The 23,771-nt window shown below is 35.2% G+C and overlaps 1 protein-coding gene across 4 annotated transcripts in view; it reads right to left on the reverse strand.

Annotated features, from left to right (window-relative positions):
- The window catches only part of LOC149534782 (uncharacterized), a 42,368-nt gene extending 26,641 nt beyond the window's left edge, over nucleotides 1-15,727 (reverse strand). For 3 of the 4 annotated variants that reach the window (XR_016357200.1, XM_089805160.1, XM_089805161.1), the window contains exons 1-2: nucleotides 15,024-15,710; nucleotides 214-727 (exon numbers count right to left, since the gene is read on the reverse strand). Coding sequence is in view for 3 of the 4 variants with exons in the window: in XM_089805160.1 (XP_089661286.1) it covers nucleotides 214-727; nucleotides 15,024-15,496 (987 nt within the window). In the remaining variant the exon portion in view is untranslated. Of the gene's footprint in view, nucleotides 1-213; nucleotides 728-15,023 lie in introns of all 4 variants that reach the window. The other variant, XM_089805159.1, reaches the window with a different exon arrangement.
- Nucleotides 15,728-23,771: the final 8,044 nt, after the last annotated feature.

The following is a 23,771-nucleotide window of genomic DNA, read 5'->3' on the forward strand; positions in this document are numbered from 1 at the left end:
GAAATACCAAGTCAAAGAGTTTTTTGTTAAGTAAAGTCATAAGAGTTAACTAGAAAAAAAATGTAGAACACTCCAAGTAACATGCACTGGCAGGAAAGTATTGGTATCTTTTCAAACAATCATAACATATGATTTTCAACAGTATAACTAAAAACCATCAAAGTGAATAATAGATCAAAATTTATTCAAATAGTCAGCCCAAATGATTTTCACCTTAAGCTCTGCAGTTTCTGAAAACAATAGATCCATTGTTCTTAGGACCCAATCACCATCATGCAACTGATTAGAGGGAATGGAAATGCTCCTAGTTGTATAGCGAAGAATAGTAGCAACATTCAGTCTGTCAAAGAAAACTGCACCACACCATCGAAGTTCATCTTCAAACTTTTTCATTTCAGACTCCGGCTTGAAAAGGCACAGGTATACTGGCTTCCACAAACGGGCCCAGAAATCCATAAATACAAGCCAGCATACACAGAATGTCAAGAAACAACGGCCCGCAATATTCGTCTGCCTGTCAGATACAAAAATAATAGCATCTAGAAGATAAAACATGAAAGCCATCATTGTAGATTCACTAGTGTGACGTCTTTCACTCATCAATAGGAAATCAGTCTGTTTCCGGAGCCGAAAAAGTAACTGGACTATTACAGATATGTACAAAGGTGGTAATGTGGTATATGTAACATACTTCCAACCTCCAATAAGTCGACAATTCTGATGGTTCCTGCATACAATAATAAGTAAAGTGAGCATTCAAACTTAGCTTTTGTATATCAATCTACAGAAAGAAAGTAATCCAAAAAATTAACTAGGTAGCTTGTACATTTAGCCCCTGTTCAGATCCTTATAATATTTATGAATATATAGACAATATATTTTAAAGAAATAAGAAATTTGGGACTAGAAATGTTTGCTGTTAGCATTCTTTACACAAGATGAATCTGAGTGAAGCACATAGGCTTCTATTTACATGATCTCAGATAAATATCCATGCAAAAATATATTTACAAGCTCTACTCTTCTTTTGGCCCTCATCCACTCTGTAGAAAATTCCTTTTTACTGAAGACCTTTCACATGATTGTTTCTTTAATTATTGCTTTTGTATATACTGAATTGTCATAGGTTTCTTTTTTCTTTTTATTACTATTACAACTTGAATTCCTTTTAGTAGTACTGTTGATTTGACTTGTCAAACATTTAAATTCAATTTATTTATCTTGTTCATCCATGAACTTAAATATAAACTTTTCCTTTCTCCACTATAAAACCAAATAACTAAATAAATCTCTGAGCTTTTCATAGATAGAATTGACTTTGTATTTAAAAAGATTACGGGAGTGATTACACTCTATCTACAAACATTTACAATAAACGAACCTATCATTTATTTCCTAACACATAGGTGATATGAATTTAATCATTCAGACTTGGGAGTATTTCAGTTTTTTCAGTATGTACGACATTCTTTCACAGATTAGATTACCAATAACATAAGATATCTTCTCACTGACATGAAACAATGAAGGCAGGCAAAACATGAGCATAGATTGTGTAGGGGAATGAATAAGATGGGTTGACAACAACTAATGAGTTGATTTGAACATTGGACACACAAGGACCTTCCCCACAGGGGAAAATAAATTTTGCAGGCAAATTTGACCGCAGCCAAATTTGCTCATAAAAATCAAAATTTTGGAATCTTGCATGTGTTTCCTGGCCTGTTATTTGTTGCAATGATGCAATCCACAACTACAGCCATATATATTAGGGTGACATTATTTAGAGGGCATGTCTTCCAACATCAGTGCTATTCCATGTTCTCATCAGTAAATCAACATTTGGAGTGTCAATCATCTACATCAATTCCATACCATTCCATGTGCTAGGGTTTGAGGCACAGTAGTTTGGAAGGCTAATTGAATCCTAAAGAGTCAAGTTTCCAGCCACCGCATCTTCATTGAACCCTACACTTCTGAACCAGCTGGATCAGCCAGCCGTATCATTGTCATGGAGTTTGTAAGTAAAATTCATAATAAGATCTGATCTGGAAATTGCACTAAAATTTTAAATCATTGATTTCTATCCATTTGTATTTTGCCCAGCGCAAGGGACTCCATTAAATTTTTAGTCTGGAAAGGCTTTTGAAACTTCCAGTTAAGTTTCTAATTGCTGTTGCAAACTCTTTAATTTTCAGATCTGAAGCATATTTTAGCCTGGGTTTATAATGTTATGAATAAACCGATCTAAAACACAGGTGAAGGATTTAAGGATATGAATGATCGATTTAGTTCTTTATGAAAGTTAAGGATTTATTTCACAAGTTATTCAGTCAGTGTTTGAATTTAATGTGCTGCTTCAGTTTTACATATTGTTCCTAGATTCAGAACATACTAAATTTAAAATCCATAAATACAAATATACATAACATGGGGACATCACAAATACTCATGTAAAATCATTTGGGGATAAATGAGACCCCTAAAAGGCATACAAGCCCAAGATAAGAAAAGATACTGCCTTATTGACCAGGAAATAAAATTTGGTGGGTACTTCATTGTGTCCCATTAGGGATTCATAGGCCAAAGCAAGGTGCCCATCATTTCCGATAGATGAAAAGATTGTAAGAACATACTTCTTTGTTAATGCTACTGCAATATATGTTGGACTAACAAGTCTCAATGGTATGAAGCTTGTAAAATGGTGTTGTCATTGATTGGCAACTGGTCAAGGAAGAGAGATGTTACAAGATAACACTACCACCGGTAGAAGAATGAACCGGTACACATGCATATGTTAATGCAGTCTGAACCGCCACTGGCAAATAGGCATGAAGGATAGTTGATCACTGATCATCTATGAGGTGGGTCAAAACAGATATGACAAGACACGAAGTTAGTCAGAATTGATGTGACAAAAGTTAAGGTCGAAGAGGCGGATGCAAGCAAGGACAAAGGCTACGCATAGGCTCATAAGTGCACTGGAAGGGTTACCAGTGTAGACCCTAGGAGTGGGGGTCACGGGTTTTATGTGAACAGCTCAGACATGGATTTCAAATTTGAAATTGAGCGGGATATTTGTTATGGGTGATTGTGCCCTAACATTGCAAAGTGCATAAAGGCGCTCGGACTTCATTTTGTGTAGAGTTTTGGAAGTTGGTTGATTGCTCAAGGAGTAAAAAGTTGAAATTTGTTGTTCGAAGTGCAAACTAGCTAAGTACACAGTTGTAGAAGGAAATGCCACAAGAGACAAGCTATTTTGAACAATGGAGACAGAGATGAGACTAAAAAACTCACGAGGAAAGTAGAGGAAACGGGAAAATCAAAGCATCTTCAAGGATATGCAGCGGAGATCTACAAGGCAAGACAGTGTTAATTTTATATCACACACTTAGATTGCTGTCTCACCATTGCATCTATTTGTAGATCTTAATAGGGCAAGCTTCAATAGTAAGCTTTTGTAAATCCTCTAACAAGGTATCTTTCAAAAAGAGATTTCTAAATCCTCTAACCAAGTAGCTTTCACAGGCTCGTGTAACCCTAGCAGGAGATATACATTCCTAACAGGATGTGTTCCTAGAAGGAACAGTTGTAGCTCTTAACTGGGCAACCTTTTACATGCATTATAAGGGCTAGTGGTTATATTACTCCCACCGTGTGTTTCATTCTCTCATTGAGGGTTTCCACATATAAATCTCTCACTTGATGTATGCTTATGTGTATGATATAATATGCTTTTACCTTATTGCACTTACCATTGTTTTAGCAGTCAAGTGGTATATTATCTAGTTTTATTAGAACAATAGTTTAGCGGACCGGTTGGCGAATTCGTATTGATTCACCCCTCTAAATACTCGTCGGGACCAACAATTGGTATTAGAGCTTAGACCCTAGCAATGATAAGCCTAACAGCTTAAGGGTAGATCTGATCGAAAGCGGCTTACAAATTACAGAAGCATCTCGATGAAGCACTCAACACCATCGAAGATTTGAAGAACAAACTGAAGAAGTCCTTGACCAGAAGGAAGAAGCTGATGAAAAGGTTGAGTGAGAGCCAAGAGGTCATAGAATAGCTGGAAGATCATAGCGATACGGAAGAGTCTAAAGAAACCTCATCTGATCTAATGGCTGAGAATTATAAGTTGAAGGAAACCATTGTACAAATGAGGAGAGAAAAAGAAGAGCTGACAAGAGAGGTGAGAAAAGTTCAAGATGAACAAGATACTGTCATCTCTGCCAAAGATGAAGCTGAAGCAGCAGCCAGAAGAAAGGATGCACAACTGGTGCAGAAGAGAGAGGAAATAGCCATCCCCACATAGAAAAATTCACACAGCTGACTGAGCAAGTACTCAAGCTAACTAAAGAGCTGAGGAGTACAAATGAAAGAAATGAGAAGTTGAGAAAGTTCAACGAGAGCTCAAAGAAAATAGATGAACAACTGAGAGACCAAAGAAGGAACAAGAGTACCACCAGTCTTGGTTACGTAAGTGAAAGAAAGACTAAAGAAGGAGAAACCTCAGGAGGAGAGAACCTGTACAACAAAAGGTCAAGAAGCACATCTCGAAAAGGTAATATAACGACTAAACCCACTTGTTATTACTGTGGTAAGAAAGGACATCTAGTATGTGTCTGTTTAAGCAGACAACAACTGTTAAGCAGTGTACCTTTGATGGGTACTACAATAATTGTCATCTATATGGTCATACAACACAATAGTGCACGTCTCATTTTAACGAGAAGAGAATAGATGGATGTCGCTATTATTGCAACAAGTATGGGCATAAAGCGAAGGGCTACAGAGAAAGAGCACGATCTAACCAATCATCTCCAAAGGCAATGAGTCCCACTAGGAGTGACAGGTTCCCTACACCAATCTAAACAACCTGTGGGATGATGGTCATCCAACAACAACACACTGCAAGCTAAGGATGAACTAAAGGAGCAACACCAGTCCTGTACCGGAGTGACATGCTATAAGTGTCACAAGATTGGTCATCTGGCAAGAGATTGCAAAAGCAGTAGAAGACCAAACAACATATCTCTTGTTGGCAAAGAAAAGAGTAAGACTATAGAACAACATGAGAAGGACTTCGCCAAGATATGGAAAAAGAAGAGCGAAGTAGTAGAGGCAGTCAAGCCTAATGAGGTGAAAAGCTCACCAATCATTGGTGAGACCTCACAGACGAATTACACTTGCCAAAGCTTAAAGGGATTAGAGAAGAAAAGAAAAATCTTTAAACCAGACCCCTAGTCTAAATCAGTAAGTCACATTATGATGATTAATCATGTTGAGTGATCATTCCATCGATGGGCAAGTGCACCCTATTGAGCACAAGACAAAGGATGAAAAGTGACCGTTGCACGATGAATTGAAAGCATTAATGACTCATGTCTAGTGGTAGGTGAAGTTTTTGCTAACCGTTGTAACCCTAATATTAAAGTTCCAACATATAAATAGACACATTACGAGTAATGTCACTTTGCAAGTTTGTGAAACCCTAGCTCTTTGAGTGAATTTGAGAAAGAACAGTGAGTAAGCTAACAGCAAGAAATTCACATAAAACAATCCAGCGACAAATCAAGAAGAATGCAAGAACACAATGGCTAAAGAGATAAACAAGATAACGATGAACAATAGCAAAGATCTTGACCATCCTAGATAGGAGTCAATCAAATACCACACTCTTAATCAGCAGTATGCTAAGGAGGATAATAAAATATATTAACAAGCAGATTTCCAATATGAAAAGACACAACCTTGGGAACAGTAGTATTCCTAGCAATAGACATGACTTTTCATCCCACTTATAGAGGTAGGTATATAAGGCAAGTCCATATGAGCATCAAAAGGGCATCAAAGAACTACAATCATAAGCGTTCAGAAGAACCTTCAAATTCAGATATAAATTTGTTACCCAGCAGCCTAGATATCTCTCTAAATAGTGTGGTATGAGATATAATGCATTAGATCTTGGCTGAGTCATTAATGAAAAATATTCTATTTATTTATACATTGTTGTTCTTGTTATAATTTTTCATATGTATAATAGACTAGATGTAATGATTCCTTATAAGTTTGATCCACTCTGCAATTCTATTATTGAGAGGAGAGGTGGGCATATAAGGAAGGCAAGTAACCTGATAATTCATTCGATTAAAGTTAGGCAACTGAATACCAAATGTACTTCCATGCGCTTGAGAGATGTATTCTTGTGCCCCTAAACTCAATGGATAGGCTCAAGGCACCTTGTATCATCTCTTGTGGGCTTTATAGTGTAGATGAGTCATTGGATAAAACCTCAAAGGAAATCCACATATACTATATTACTATTATGGTTCATAACTTGATTGTATGTTTATTTATCTTTTGATAACTAATCTGGCTGCAGGTTCTAAATCAAGAGACTATGTTAAATTTACAATTCCTAGCACAATTCATTTGCAATTATATTAGGTAATCATTGATATGAAATGACTAATATCATTGGAGTTCCTTGGAAAAACATATAAAACACCTCAAGCTTATTCCTTTGCATAAAGCCCAAAAGCACAAAATGACACCACACCCACCATTTAGCCTCCCAGCCCTACTTGTGGTTACCAATACTTGAATGAAACACTTAGTTACTACTTGCAACCCTTATATGCATTCCATCATAATGTGCATGAGGAATTCACTTGAGGCTTTTACCAACAATCCATCCAATTTATGAAGTACCATGGGAGATCCTACAAGACACCTCAAGCATGTTCATCAAGCTCAAAAACATGGAATGACAACCACCATTAGGCCTCCTAGTCCCTGTCAGATCGCCATTACTTGAATGGACCTTATGGTACCTTTATTCCTTGCATCTATCATACACCCCCCCGCCCCTTCCATAATGGGACAGCATATTGGTTGTAAGTTTTGAAGGAATCATCATCATTATTTATTATGCATACGTTCCTACTTCTTATCAAATGGAATATAAGATAATCAATCAACCAGATCAGAATGCACTATGCACCATACCAATGCCTTGAATAGTATATAAACTGCTGTCTGATTTATTAACTGTGAAACTGCAGACCTCTTGCTCAGCTACATGCTTATTCCCTTTTCGATGCCTCCTGACTTCTTCCTATCATGGTTTTATAACTTGTTGTCTCCCTCAAAAGATACGATCTTTGGAGGTATCTGGCCTTCCATAAGAGATCGTATCGTTTGGATCTGACTACTAGTGATGCCTTCTCGTAACTATTATCCATCATAAATGATTCCTTTCAATACGTGAATTGCTGGAGTGGACTTTCTTTCTTAAATGCAACCTTTGAGATACACCTTAAAGGTCTACCTTAAACCAGCTTGAAGGATCTACTTTTGCCTTATATCTGCTCTTAGTGCTATTCAGACTCTGCTTAAAGGTCTGATCACAAATTTTCTCTTTAGATCTGCTAAAAGTATTCACAAAGATCTGCTTTTATTAATCTCTCTCCTCTCACACGAATCTTTTGTTGTACCCATAATATCTCTCTTCCTTCTCCTCCTCAAATGAAACCTTCTTCCTTTTATATCTTCCAATGTAAGGGAGAGGTTGCATCTTTTCATCTTCTTTCCATGTCTGCCTTTTGGCAAGAGACACAACCTTTCACAATTAGCACCCTGCAAAAGTATACAACCTTTCACAATTTCTGCCCTTTGAAAGAGTCGCTTCCTTATTTACTTTTCATTCCTTTATGAATCCTTCCTTGCTTCCCCTACTCCATTCTTCTTTACTTCCTCTCTTCCCCTCAAATTAAGCACTCTTCTCTCTCTTTTATGTCTCATGTTTGAGGGAGGCACAACTTTTCAATTCATGGCTAGTGATCTTTCATTTAACTTAATTAAATTTTAATTATTTTTAACCTTATTCTTTTATATTTTTCAACTAATTATTATTGTTTATTACTAAATACTCTTTCAAGAAGGGGGCATTGGAATATATTAATTCTTTGGGCATAAAATACTACAGTGATGTGTTTCATTAAGCAAAACAATGACAAAAATTTAATTGGTCTCGGAAAAGTTTTGCCAAATGTTGGAAGAGAACAACTTCTTGCTCAATAAGAAGTGAAAATTACCACAACACAGTGGTCTTATTGGAGCACAATTGGAAGAGCAGATTTGACAATAGATCCTGCCAAGATTGAGGTTATTGTCCATTGGCACAAAAATTAATATGTGACCAAGATAAGGAGTATTGTAGGGGCTTCCAAATACTTGTGAAAGTTTCAGAGGTTGTAATCACAAAAGGATTAGTTATTTTCAGATTGCTTCTTCATGAAGCAAAGTTTAGTACATGTTTAGAGAAGGCTTCATTTCCATTAACAAGCCAAGATATAATGTGATAAGTATATAATTATTCAAATGAAATGATCCTATTTTGCACTTAATCAACAGTTTATTGTCTTCAAAATTGGGAATGGAAAACCAACATACCTGGGTTCTTATGTTTATTGGTTACAATTAAAGCAGAGATTTATTCCTCGTTTTAGTGATAAAATTACTTATTAATCTCTTTTCTTTCAATTTCAACAAAAAACTATTTCTAACTTCCAGGGACAGATTTGTTTTCCATGAATTTACAATTTCAATTCAGGTTGATCTAGACTCATAACAGTGGTTAGTGATTCTACACTCTTCAGAAGTGACAATTATGCATCCAAAAAGGACTCAACACACGGAAGAGATAAATGAGGTCTAAAACAGGTTATAGGAGAAAGGATCCAATTTCAATACAAAATATGAAGAGTCAAAAGTAGAAACTCTGGTAAAATAACCAAGCCAATGCAACAACCATTGCACAACATCAACAATAGACTCTTGACTAAGAATAGTGATCCTACAACCTTGAGGAGTGATAATAGCATATCCAAAATGGACAAAAGAGCTCAAGGACTTATGAAAAAGGAGATTTACCTTTGATACCAACTATGAATAGTCAAAGTAGGGAATTGTGTTAAATGGCACAGACTATGCATCAACTATTTTACAACAGCAACTATAGATCATTTCTTTTTGCAAACCTGAACCTGAAACTGTTACCTACAGCCAGTACACAAGTACGGAGAAAAAAATATAGAAGTGAAATATATTAAAAAAAATCTCCCTAAGAGCACTTGTAAAAGCAACAGAAATAAAATGTGTTCTACTATCACCAATGCAGAGAGCAGCCGAAGCTCTTCAGTGAGCCACCCTTCTGTGAAGAGGTCACCATACCTCCCATACAGTTCCAGAGGAAACATCTGCATTCAAAAGACCCTTTAGAAATTATTATACAGCTTCCTATAGTGGAGACGGGTAGGGGTGGAAGAGGAAGTTTGCTGGCAGGAAACTTCCCCGATAAGCAATCACTTTCAATTTATGACTGACTGGTCATCCTCAATCTACAACTGATCATCCTCAGTTTATTTAGTAAACATAGTGCAACAAAACCTAACTATAATTTTAAGTAGATGCTCACTGTCCTTTATTTTAGGAAATTTCCTGTGTGCTACCTGTCACTTTAGTTTAGAAACTCAATCTATTTATTTGGATACATACACGGGCTAAATGAATTTCTAAATCAAGACTCAGTCCTTGAATTTAAGGGGATGAAGCTGTTTCACTATTGACGGATTGCTGCTGCGTTACATATTTTGTTGTTCTGATTCGCCTGGGGATGAACTATTATAAAGTGATTAAAGTAATGCCAAAGAAAATTTCCTTTTGAGTTGTATCAATGTCCTCCAACCCAAAGGATTCAAGATAATGACTTCACTGTAAATGAGAATAAATCAATTCACAATAGTGTAGTTTTTACTGCCCATAATGTTCAAAAAGAAAAAAGTATGTTGGAAAGAAACAAAGAGAGTATTCATTTATCTGATCAGTATATGTACACAAGAAATTTTCGGGACAAACATCACAACTTCAGTTTGTAAAATTGAAAAAACTTGTACACATGGTTCATTAGCTCTCAATCAATAAAGAATCATATGTTCAAATTAAGCTTTTTCAAGGTCTTTCACAAATTGTTCAAGTTGAGGGAAATCCAACCCAATCAATCATAGCACAGATATATTTGAGGGCTATGTAAGGACAAGATACACTCCTCGCACCAACGGATGCGCTCATACCTGCAGCTTCAAACTTTGAACTTTGAAGAATCAAAAAACACACTAACAATCAAAATGAACACAATTGCAAACCAAGTGAACGTTCACAATCATCAAGCAATGACAATGATTAAAAGGAGCGAAAGCATCTCAACATGAAGATTGGCAAATTAAAAACAAATAAGTAGCGATTTAATATTCGTATGGGAACATATCCAACTTATGCAGAAGATACTGTCAACCATCTGCATGCTACGACTAAAGCACTTTCATCCATTCTCTGCCCTGTGGCTGGTTAAGTAGATGGTTACATCATATCAACTACAATTGAGTCTGCTTTCACTTATGTTTTTATGCAAGGTTGCATGGGGGCAGAGGTACTTTGGGTACGGGTACAGGTACGGCTATTTTTCAAGATAGGGCACATTGGTATCTTGGTATGTCAATTTTTTTAATACAATTTAATATTTTATAGATAATCTAAAAATATGAGTCATGACAATGAGTTTTCAAAACAAGAAAAGTGATAAAGTTTGCAGATGTAATGTATTGTTTTCTGTTTCAAACTTGCAATATGTTTGTAATGATATATTTAGATGCATAACAGAGAATGAAAACTTTGAACATGAACAAGAAGATAATTAATTATATACGGTATACCAATCACATATTGCATATGTTAAACTTCTGACTTGAATAGTGATAAAGCTTGCTGTTTCTCAGTAACATATCAAAGTTTCAAACTAATTACATACTGAATTATATGTTAAACTTCTGACTTGAATAGTGATAAAGCTTACTTTTTCTCAGTAACGTATCAAAGTTTCAAACTGATTACATACTGAATTAAGTTCAGTTAACAGTAAGCTGACACGCAAACAAAAAACTGAAATACATATCAGAAATCTTAATCAAAGTCCTTAGCTATGATGCTCTCCACTGAGTAGCCGGTGCCTAGGTATGTTTACCAGTACCCAATACATGTCCCAAGGGTAATTGAGTTCTTCATGAATATTTGGTGCAACAGAAAAATCTTCTTCTAGAAAATGCTTCATGGAATGGACCTGACATAATTCAATCTCTTCATTTTTTAATTTGACTAAAAACTAATCAAATTGGGGAGGTTAAAATTGTAGTGACTTGCATAATTCTTATCAAAAGATACAAAGTCCATACAAATAAAGGATATTGAAGACAAAGATACGATTTTTTATAAATTAGTTAGCTGCATTGTAAGACAAAAAACTCAGTTAAAGATTTAGAATAAATGAAGCCATGCAAAGGCTATAAATATATTTGTTCTACGAATTTTTCAATAACTGTATGATCGGGAGAAGATAAGTTATTTTAATATTGCTTCACGGTGAAGCAAAGAATAGTCATTTTTGGAGTAATTTTGTTGCCTATATAATTAACAAGACATTGTAACAAGATGACTGCTATTTTGCACTTAATCAAAGATGGGGATTAAGGATGGATACCGTTCTATTTTATTATTTTAATATTAATCAAAGATGGGGGATTCTTCAAAATTAAGAATAGATAACCTTCTATTTTAATATTGCTTCCAGGTGAAGCAAAGAATAGACATTTGTGGAGTAACTTTTTTGCCTATAAATATAACAAGACATTGTTACAAGATGGCTACTATTTTACACTTAATCAAAGATCGGAAGTCTTCAAAATTAAGGATGGATAACCTGTGAGCCTGAGCTGTTTTGAATTTTAGTTTTAACTTTTAATCAGATCAGAGTTTAAGTGCTGTCATTCTGACATTAAAGCAGATTCTACCTTAAATCCTTTAAAACAATTTATCAGCTTATTTTTATAAAAAATTATTTCTAGAACTGTAAGTGTCAAAATTTTAGAATTTATTCTGGCTCATAAAAGTCATATTTTTAACAATTCGAAGCATAAACCCAACAATGCACCCAGATTTGACACCACCCAACTCGCAGCTACCATTTAAGGTGGAAACTGGTGCAAGAGATTACACTATGGTTTTGTTCTACTACAATAAGCTCAGTTGATTTGCTATTGTTTTGAACTTTTTTCATGAAGTATAATTGACGTAACTTGTGTATAATAAAGAATTGGATCCATTGGTGCAAGCAAATCCACATACAATCACTATATGGTGCGTATATAAACCATCGTTTACATGGATCACCAACCTCTTCAATAATTCCAAACACAACCAAAGTTGTAGCAAGCAAGTTATTACAAATTGAAATAAAAAGTTTTTAAGAAAAAATTATTTTGACTAGCGAATAGGTTGACATGTTGTCTTGATCATTTTTTGATTTCAACGTTGGGCACAATAACTTATCTTCAACTATTTGTTAATGAGGCATATGATGAGTATGTGAGAGTTGAATAAGTTCAAGAGATACATAAGCCAGTGGGGAAAAGAGTTGATTATTAGTACAAAGAAGACATATCTCAGTTGCAGTACTCTATAAGTTGAGAATGTTTTAAGGAACAGAAATAAATTCAACTTATGAGAGAGACACACACTTTTGACACATTTGCAAAAGTATGTGTACTAGCCAAAAAATGCAAGATAATGTTGCTAAATTCACAATGGATGTGCTTCAGGTATTACACCAAGAAAACACAACGTAAGCCAAACAATAGAAAGTTAAGGTTGTATAAGCTATTACTGGTTTCAACAAGACCATGGGAGAGCATTTAAATTATTCATCGGAAATTTGCCCATAAAAAGAATGGCATGATTATTTATTTGTTGTGTCAAACCACTTTACCAACAAGCTGATTCCATCTGAGAAACACCTAATGGAAATGCAAAGCTGATTTATTTTCATTATTTTCACTAATGTTTGACCTCACTTTGGCTTTCCTAGTTTCATTGTTTTAGATCAAGATGCAAGGTTCTTGGCATGTTCTGGACCCCTTTGTACATGAAAATAGATACAAGCTGAAGAGTCCAACTGCATCCAAGAACAGATGGCCAAACTGTAGCCATAAAGTGCAACTCCTAAGGAGGACTAATAGAAAGCATAGATAGACCTGGACCAAGAATTTGGCATGTATTCAGAACTAAATAGACTAGATTAATACATAATTCAACAAATAAATCTCCTTTTGAAGTACGTTTTGGTTTCTTGCCGACCAACCCACTTGATATTGTTATGTTACAACCAAGAAAGAATAAGGAAAGACTTGTCGTAAGAAAAAACAAATATGTTGATGTCCTGATGATGCAACCAAGAAAGAATAAAGAAATCGTGATATAGAAATTCAATGATGACAATCTGGCTATGATCTGACTGAGCATGTTCTCCATGTCAACACACCTACAATAATGCTGTCCACACAAGATGAGTGTGTATTCATGTCATAAATGACCAATGGGACAGGATAAATATCCAGTAAACATGGCTTCTAGGAATTTTATGGAAATAGGTATCTCTCAGACCAAGTCAGATGGTATTCTAAATTTGAAAGGCATTTACTGATTCATTAAATAAGATGGTAGGTGTAACCACTACAGATTTACTTCGCAAAGAAACCAGAATGTAAGCCAGAGGCCTGCCATCTGTTACTGACATTCAAGAAGAACGTCAATAACAAAAAATATACATCAACTACAAAAAAGGAACAATAATTTAAAATCTCTTTAGAAAAACCACAAAATGGCATCACCACAAAAGGTTGTCTAATAAATGGGCTTTGATCTAATTGGAAGTTTGGGCTTCAAAACCTGGAAAGTAGGCTACTGTGTTTAACTGCTTCTAAGACCCACAAACAGAACTGTCAAAGATCAAAAGGATGAGTCAGATGCATCTGCTCCCACAAAGCGCGCCAAATTGTCTTAAAAGGGGTTGAAAAAAAGCTTATCCTAGTTGAAGAAACATTATGGCAGAGCTCATTTGGCACTGGTTTCCATTAAATTCTGCCATATTTATAAGGATATGAAGCCAATTCAGGCAACTGTAAAACACAGTTGTAATGATCCAACCATTAAAACTATAAGATTTCCACTATCCATATGAATAGTGCAAAGTGGCTTCTGGATGAGATTTGTGCGAGAAAAATTTTGAACATCCTTCCAGAAGATACTTTGCACTGATCTAACCTTTATTTTTCCAGGACAATAACTTTTTGCATAGTCACCTGAAATCCAATATAGAGACAATGATCTTGTCACCCCCCCTGCACGCACATCTCCTAGTAATTATATTTACATATAATATAGTTGTACCCTTATTCATTTATCCCATACCATGACTGGAATAGCATGTCTATAACTGCCCCAGCTCATAATCTATGGTTGATTATGGTTCTCTTACGTTAGTTTCTCTCGACTTTACGTATCTCGGACATAAGACAATGCACTTACAACTAGGCTTCAACCATCTGAAAAAGCGTTGCAGTAAAGATTAGCCTACGAAATTCGCATGAAACCACCAAGATAAACAAATCCAGCCCTCCTCATATGAATTGTCCTCTTCTCAGCTTCAGTTGTTTCCAATTTGTAAGCTAAAATATTAAAATGGATACAATTTGTTGAATCGGATGAGGTGAAATCATTAAAGCGTTCAAAACTTCACATCAGAACCTCGGTTGAATTTCCATAAACGCGAGAAAGTTATAAAGTGGGTAACATACAACATCCAACTTACAGGAGCCATGTAAATAAACTGTGGTGCGAATACCAGGTGGCGTGAAAAAATTTCATTAAATGATTGAAATTGGAAAAACCTTACATCTTCAAGTACAAAACTCCAACTTAAAATAATAGAAGCTTTTAAAAGTAAGCCGAAGAAGTTAAAAAAAAAAGTGAGAATTTAGCAAATTAAGCAAAGGGGAAAAAAAATGGAACCAAAGAAAAAGGCAAATTTTCATTGTTCTCGTTACTACTAAGGAAACAAACACCTTACTCTTTGCTGGCCTTGGAAATGGTTCCAACCACGGAGAAGATAATAGCAGGCAATAAGAGAAGAAGAAGATAAAGACACCAAATCTTGCGGGTGCTTCTGTAGTCAGGTTTAGTAGAGAGAAGATACAAGCGATACAGCCTCAAGTGGAGAAGCGACATCCAGAGACAACTCCCCAGCGGAAGCTGCAGCCAAAAGGTCCAAAGAGAACACTGCTTCATTATTCCTCTTCGCGTGAAATGCAGATTTGTTACAAAATTCACAGCAATCCATACAATCCCAGCCACGGAGGTAGACACAATGAGACCCACTCCTCCCAGTGCACGAAAATAATTCCTCTTCCGGTGGATGATTATAACCCCGTTTGCCACAATCAAAGGGATTGCCAATGCTATTGCGAACCAAAACAATGCAAAGTCATAATTCGAGTTTGGGCCATTCAAAGTAGGTTCATCGTTGTGCCCCTCACCACCCATCTCAGATATTGGAGAAAGGAATATACATAACTGCAATTTGCTGAAAACTCTCTGCTAAAATTTTAAATATATATAGCCTATGCTTCCACAATTTGTATTTTGTTCTTTCTTCGCCCTTCTTTGACATTGTCAAACACATCAGTGAATAAATCAGCTCCCTTGCCAGCGCAAACAGAAGTCGTACAGTTGACTGCTACACTCTACCGCGTTAAAAAAATTGTTTCTTGGAAATTGTTCTGCCTTGAAGAAGAAGTAGAATGCGTAGTTTGAAACTTTAAGGTCCGTTTGGTTCATGGAATTTAAAAATCAGAGTCTTACAAACTTTGGTTTAGTCAAATTAAGGTTTTGCAAATTTTCATTTCAATTTTTAGGATTTTACTTGAACCGTTTGTTTCATTTGGAAGATCTATGTGAAGACACATCTTTATGGGTAGGCTTGGAGTTGAAGGCAAATTTCAAAAAGTAGTCCAATCTATTGTTTTTACACTCCTTAAAAACCATAACTAGGTTTTGATTTTCAATTCCTACTTGTTAGTAGGAAGTTGGATTTTGTCAATTTTGAAACAAACGCAAAAAAATTTAAATCCAGATTTTCAAAAAGCCAATTCCTGTCATTTTCGAGGAACCAAACGGACCCTAAAAAGCGTTTGAGCTAGGTATTTCAAAAGATTTTGAGATTAACTTACAGAAAGAGAAAAATTATCAATATCTTTGATCTTCTCATTTTAAAATGATGTCAAGAATAATGAATGAATAACAAAAATAATCTATGGTGATGTAAAAGATATCAAATTAACACGTTTTTTAATTTTTTTATCTTAGTTTTTTTTAAACTAGCTAGGGGAATACCCATTAGTGGTTTGGGCTAATTTCGCTTACTTAGAACTTTTTAATCGTAAGTTGGATTTTGTCAAAAAAATTGGTCTACTTCTATAGTTGAATGGTGTACATAGAGCTAAGGTTTCAACTTTTGACTACTTTGGGATCTTTTTGTAGGGACATAGAGCACAAAGTGGTCCAAAGTAACACTCACCTAATACTCGCTATGTTGATGCACCAATATTCACTCACTCAAAAATGTCAGTAGTCTATATAAAATGTTTCAATAGTCTTTATAAAATGTCCTAGTAGTGGTGCACAAATGGGTCAATCCCCAACCAAAAAAGCTACGAAATGATTGACTATTAGTACATGTTTGATTGGTTTTAGACTAATGTAAAAGTGGGTTTTGAGGGGACTTAAACCCTTACAACTAGCTAAAAGATATACAAATAAAGTACTCCAAGTTTTATAAGGATCTGAACCTAAAGTTCACAAAACATCAAAAGTCAGGTTTTACAAGGACCTAGAACCTACCAAAAGCAAATCAAAGTTCAAAACTAGGTTTTAAAAGGACTTGGAACCTAAAGAAAATAGTTTAACAAACGCTAAAAACAAAACAACACCAGGAAAACCAAGACTACCAACTCAACCAAAGGCCAAAACTAGCAATTAAACTAACTCTTTAATAACCTTCACTAATTCCTTATCAGCTTACATAGTACCTAAAAGGTTTCTTCTACAGTAGCAACCGTAGCTTTCTTAGTGCTTTGTCTAGTTCTTTTATTAGGGCCACCGGAGATCTTGACAGCAACAAGAGAAATAATCTCATCGTTGCTTCTTTTACTCATACTTGCAGTAGCAGCACATAAACTGGAAGTAACCATTTTCATACGTTGCCCACTATCCTTTAACAGTTAGTGTAATTCCATTTCATAGGCCTTCAACCTCTCTGGGATGTTACCTACTCGATTCTCTAGCTGGACTTTCTTTATTTTTTCTTCATCCAGTTCTTTGTGGAGCTCTCTCATTTTTTTCTTAAGTACAGTCATTTCATTATAGAGCCATGAGTCGACTTGGAGAGAAGCGTCAACGTTTAGCTTAACCTTATGGAGATGAGACGGCTTCACCGTATTATCATCTTTGGCCTCATCATTAAACCTTTTTCTCTGAATTGGTAGTCACTTCCTGGGTACCCTTCATATGTAACTGATTTTCATTATTTAAACCGTCTTGAGCTGTCACCTCCATCTAGTTCTCCTTATTCAAATTCTACTCTTTAATCACAAGGGCTTTACCCTGTACATTCTTCTCCTTGTTAGTGTCCACCATAAGCTTGACATCCATTAACTCTGTTTTAGTAGGTATAGGCCTTTCATTTTGAGTCAAAATTTTCTTATTCTGGACCAAAGGTTTTGAAATCAACTTTGACTCCATATTCCCCTCTTTGTTGCTTTCCCCATCATTTTTAACCAAAGAGATACCCCACCTACCAGAATACCCGTCCAGATTTGAACTGAGATCCCCACTCTCCGTTTCATCCTTTGTATCTTCATTTTTCTCAAACTCCATAGCTTCCTCATTAGCCTTTTTAGTTTTCGCAACCTTACTTTCCTTCTTTTTACTCTTATTGTCGCTACAACCCTCATCAGTTTTGACAATGTTGCTTCTAATTTTATTAGCACTCATCTTATGAAGAGGCTCATTCCCAATTGATTTCCTCTTTTTTTCCACTATAGGTGAAAGGTTCACCACATTTTTTCTACAATAATTTTCAATCAACAAAATAAACCCTTCATGGAGCACGGGCCTAATATCTTTCTTTATATGGGCCTAGAGACTATTCAGCAAAAAAAATCTCAAATAGCAAGGAAAGGACAACCTATCCTTATACTGAAAATGGTTCAAAAACACAAAATGAAATTTATGAACCCTTTTTGATCTGCCATCCAAAATGAAATATTCATAGACACAAGATAAAATGTCTTCCCATATTACCTTAATTTGCTCCAGTCGTAGAAATCCTCGTTCTTCACAAGCTTCTTTTCCTCGTCTTTATTTTTTTGAATTTTTTTGAAAGAAACATTTGATATACTAGTTTTCTTTTTGATTTTCAAGGCCTCCATAGGGAGACCAATAATCTCTGCTATAAACTCCTCCATTAAATCCACTATTACCCCATGAAGAGTATCCATCTCATCAGAACAGTTCTTGAAGAAGTAATCAATAATGTGGGGTTTGAAACCATGCAATTTCTCAATATACATTGTCACTTTTCCCTTGTGGAGAATCTCCCACACCGCATGTTTAGCTTTCCATTTTTTGCAGCTTGAAGGCTCTTGTTTCCTCGGTTCCCTACTCATAATTCAGCCCGCTCTGTAAATTCTATAAAAGAGTAACTTTCGTAGAAGACAAAATATGATTTACCTCAAGAAAGCAATTCACCTAGAAAATGAACCAAGTTCTCTTGATAATAATGAAAAGGTACTTCCTCGAAATACAATAATAGTCCATAATAAAGCCACCACTTGTCATAACCCACAAAATCTCACATAATCTTTCCTTCAATTGCATTAGTCATATATATTTAATGATCACCATAAGCTCACTTTCCTTGCTTAGGTTATCATTCCATGTCAGCTTTTTGTTGTGTACACTATTTTATTAGCTATCTAGTTAGCCACTTTATTGCCTTCTCAAAAATTACGACATATTAAAACTTTCTCAAATTTGTTAATCAAATTTTTAATTTCCATAATACTTCCATCAATATTCCATGTCACCATTTTCTTATTATTCAGCATATTAATTATGTTTAATGAGTCTCCTTCGAGCCATATATTCCTATAACCAGTTTCCATTGTCATTATAACTGTGCAAAGAGCAGCAATAGCCTTTGTTTTTATGGCTACTTGAATGACCAATAGGTATAGCCACAACATTCACCACTTTGCTATAATGATCCCTTAGGACTCCAACACACCCTGCTCTTCCAGGATTCCCTTTAGCAAAGCCATCAAAATTAGCTTTCACCCAACCCAAAGGAGGGGAACTCCATATCACACCCTCTCTATGTTCATTTTGTTTAGTATTAGTTCCTATCATTTTCAATGGATTGCTAATATGCACACCATCATTATTTTTATTCTGAGATATAAAGTTCTCTTTGATTGTCCTGATAATATTTTGTCCCACCGCCCAATTAGGAGCTTCTTTGTTTCTAAAGATTATGTTGTTCCTTTATTTCCAGATTCCCCAACATAGATGGGGGAGAGATATATTCCACATGAAACCAATGTCAAGTCTTCTCACAAGACAATTCCAATTCTGAAAACACTCAGCAATATTACTAGGCTGGACCCACAAAATATTCCAATATTGGAGGAGTAATCCCCACACCTTTTGGTTGTAGCTACAATTCATGAACAGGTACTGAGTAATGTCTTCAACTTCCATTAGACATAGGGAACATTTTTTCACTAAATAAATACCTCTTTTTTGAAGATTATCCAGAGTTAAAATTTTATTTTGAAGCATAGTCCAAAAAAAGATATTGATTTTGGGAATAAGACCTTTAATCCAAGCTTTAGCCCATAAAGGGGATTGGTCTTTTCCTCGGATCTAAACACAAATGAAACCTTGAAGAAACCACTAGGTTCTATCCCCCACACCATACTATCCTCCACATTACAATAAAGGTTACAAGAATTGAGAGAGATTTGAATAATAGAAAAACTATGGCAAAAATCAGCAATATTTACCCACCCATTGATAGCCCAGTAGTTCACCACATAATCTCCAAAAATATGTTTACATCTTTCTATAGGAGTGATGTCATCAAACTCATCCAACAATGGATGATCCAAAAGTGACTCATCTTCCCAAAATCTAACCTTTCTTCCATTACTAACTTTCCGCTTACAATCTTTATTCAAAACATGTTTAGATCCTTGAACTGCTCCCCAAATAGCAAAGGAATTCAAAATAATAGGGTAGGATGGAAAGTCAGAAATAGATGGAGCATTAGAAGGGTACTTATGTTTCCAAATTGAACTTCATTCTTTGTCATAATGGTACACACTCTGTCCTTGTTTAGCCAATAGGGCTCTATTCATACTTCTAATTGATCTGATACCCAATCCTCCTTCAATCTTAGGTTTACAAACCTTATCCTAAGTTAAAAAAGACATCTTTGAATTTTATCAATATTGTCTACAAATTTAGCTGGGACTTTGAAGAGGCTAATAGCATAGGTAGGGAGACTTTGAAGATAGGCCTTAAGTAAAGTAATTTTTCCTAATTGACTCAACATATTTCCTTTCCAACTAGCCAATTTCTTGTTGAATTTCTCCACTAAATCCTCCCAAAAGGATTCAAAAGGATTAAGTCCCAAAGGAAGACCAACGTACTTTCGGAAAGGAACCTATAGAACACCCCAAAATGTTACCAATTTTTATTTGCCTAAGAACAAGAGTATTAATAAAAAAGAGAGAGCTCTTACCCCAATTAATCAATTGCCCCATCACTGTAGAATAAAGATTCAAAGCCTTTTTAAGACTCCTTGCTTCCCTCACATAAGTGTATTCATAAAAATAGTATCATCCACGAATTGTTCATGAGAATATAGAAGTGGTTGAGAAGTAGGCCTAATATCTTACATTTCCCCTTTCAAAACTAGACTTCCAATATACCTCCCAAGACTACCAGCCATAATAGTAAAAAGAATAGGGGATATAGGATCACCTTGTCTCAAACTCCTTGAGGGTTTAAAAAAATCATATGAACTCCCATTAACTAAGACAACCAAAAAAGAAGTAGTAACAAGCTGCATTATAATCTTAATACTTTGACTACTAAAACCAAATGTCAATAACACCTTATGAAGAAAACTCTACTCAACTCTATCATAAGCTTTAACTATGTCCACCTTCATCACAAAATCATGAGAGTTAAAGAGAGATAAAGAATGAATATTTTCATGTACTGCAATAATAGAGTTCAAAATTTGCCTTCCAGGAATGAACCCATTCTGTTTATTAGAAATGATATTAGGAAGGATAGTCGATAAACATAGAGTAAGGACTTTAGAGATAATTTTTTAAATAGAATTACAAAGGCTAATAGGTCTAAAGTGTTCAGGGGAATCCGCTCCACTCTTCTTTGGGATTAGACAAAGGAAAGTAGAGTTGATCTCCTTAAGCATTCTCTTAGCTCCAAAAAATTCTTTCACTGCATCACAAACATATTTACCCAAAACTTCCCAATATTTATGGAAGAAGAACATTGGAAAACCATTCAAGCCTGGAGATTTATCTCCTTTAAAGGAATAGACAGGTCAATGGATTTCATCCCCAGAAGGAATAGTTATCATCATTTTGTTTTGCTCATTAGTAATAACTTGAGGAATGGCTTCAAGGAGCTCCATCTACTTAGTGCCATCAACATTTGGATCAATAGAAAGAAGGGATGAGAAATAAGACACCATTTCTCTAGAAATTTCACTTTCATTAGTTATTTTATCCCTTCCCATGGATATGTTGGAAATATGACTCTTAGCCCTATGTTTCAAAGTAGTTAGATGAAAGAATTTGGTATTTCAATCACCTTCTTCAAGCCAAATGGACCTTGATATCTATCTCCAAAAGGTTTCCTCTTTCGATATAATATCATGGTACTTTGCTAGGTTTTCATTTTCTTCCTTAACTAGTTCTTCTGAATAACCTTCCACTTGAATTCTGTCTTGGATAGTTTGAATCTCAATTTTCAAATTAGATTTTCTCTTGAAGATATCATGAAAAGAATTCTTATTCCATTCTCTAACCCTTTTTTTGACATTCTTGAGTTTATTGGCAATACAAAATAGAGCAGTACCTTCAATTTTGATATTCCACCACTTCTTCAATAAAGAACTAAAGTTTGGATATTGCATTCACATTTTCTCAATCCTAAATAGGAAATTCTTCCTAGCTTAAAAAGGCTTGGCCTTAAATAGGAGTAGAAAGTGGTCAAAGGCAATCTTTTGAATAGCTAAGAGGGAACAAATACAATAATTGGTCTAGTCTGGAGAGATAAGGACTCAATCCAAGTAGGCTTGAATGCAATCATCTCCAACTCTTTTGTTACTCTAGGTAAAATTAATTCCTTGGAGGTCCATATCCATTAATCCCTCTTTATTAATGAAATCCATTAAATCCAATCTTTCTTCCAACTGGCTAGTATTTTTGCCTCTCTCCTTTTCATGTTCATATAGAGGAATGTTAAAATCCCCCAACATAATCCACTTACCATTATAATCTAAACTCTTAATCTTAGATAGAGAGTCCCAAAACTTTTTTCTAGCATTTTTATTATTTGGAGCATATATATTAACTACATACTAGTAGTTACCCTGAGATAAATTTTGGATCTTAACCGTAACAAAGTGCTTATTGGAATCCATCAAAGTTCTGGAGAACATAGATTTCTTCCACTTGACTAGGATGCCTCTTAAGGCTCCTTCTAAACTACTAGCCATAAGACCGTAGTTATTAAAATATTTCAAACTTTTAGCTTTACCTTTCTCCATCTTCATTTCCTAGAACACCATAATATCAAGTTTGTGATCCCGAATAAAATTTCTAACCACATCTAATTTATGGATGTTATTTATCCCCCTTACATTCCATGATATAATCTTCATTATTTTTTAAGGGTATAATCTAGAATAGTCACTTGCTTTCCACTAGTGATATTATGCAGACTTTTTGTTTCTCTCTTAATTTTGGATGTCTTTCTACCTAATTTTTTTGGGGTTCCAACATCTAGCTTTAATTTTAGAGATCCTATTTCCACTTTACTTCTTTGAGTAACTATTCTCGTCAACATGGTAAGAGATTTCATTTTCTTTTCAGCCTTTTTTCTTTATCTCATTTTTTATTTTAAGTCTTCCTTACCTACTTTTTGTTCCAGTCGGTTAGGACAAGCAAGTTCAAGAACAACCATAGACATCTCTTCAATAAGAGGTTTTGATGGTGGGAAATTTTCTCCATCCAGAGAATCCTCCACAAAGTTATTCAAAATATCTTCTAACTATCCTTTCCTTTCCTCTAGAATTTATCCTTCCTCAAACTCCCCTAGATCATCCACATTACCCAATTCCTCATCATAATTTTGATAAATCACCATTTGGTTCTATATCCTTCCTATCTCCTCATTTTCCTTAGGAGATGATAAAATAATCATCTCATTCATTGTCTTATTTCCTTCCTCATCCTACATCTCCTTTTGATTATCTTTAGTCTGAGAGTTGAGGCTTTCTTTAGTTTATTGTCCTTTTGGTAAAGATTCTCCAGTTACTACTTTAGGTTTCCATACCCTTTTTGGGGGCTTCTTATCCATAGTCACCACCTTTTGCTTGGATTTTAGTTTTAGAGGACAATTTTTGGCCCAATGACTAGTTTTCTTACTAAGAAAACAA

The sequence above is a fragment of the Cupressus sempervirens genome, chromosome 10, assembly GCF_028749045.1.
Source record: "Cupressus sempervirens isolate cs-2001-9-10 chromosome 10, ASM2874904v1, whole genome shotgun sequence".
NCBI lineage: Eukaryota > Viridiplantae > Streptophyta > Pinopsida > Cupressales > Cupressaceae > Cupressus > Cupressus sempervirens.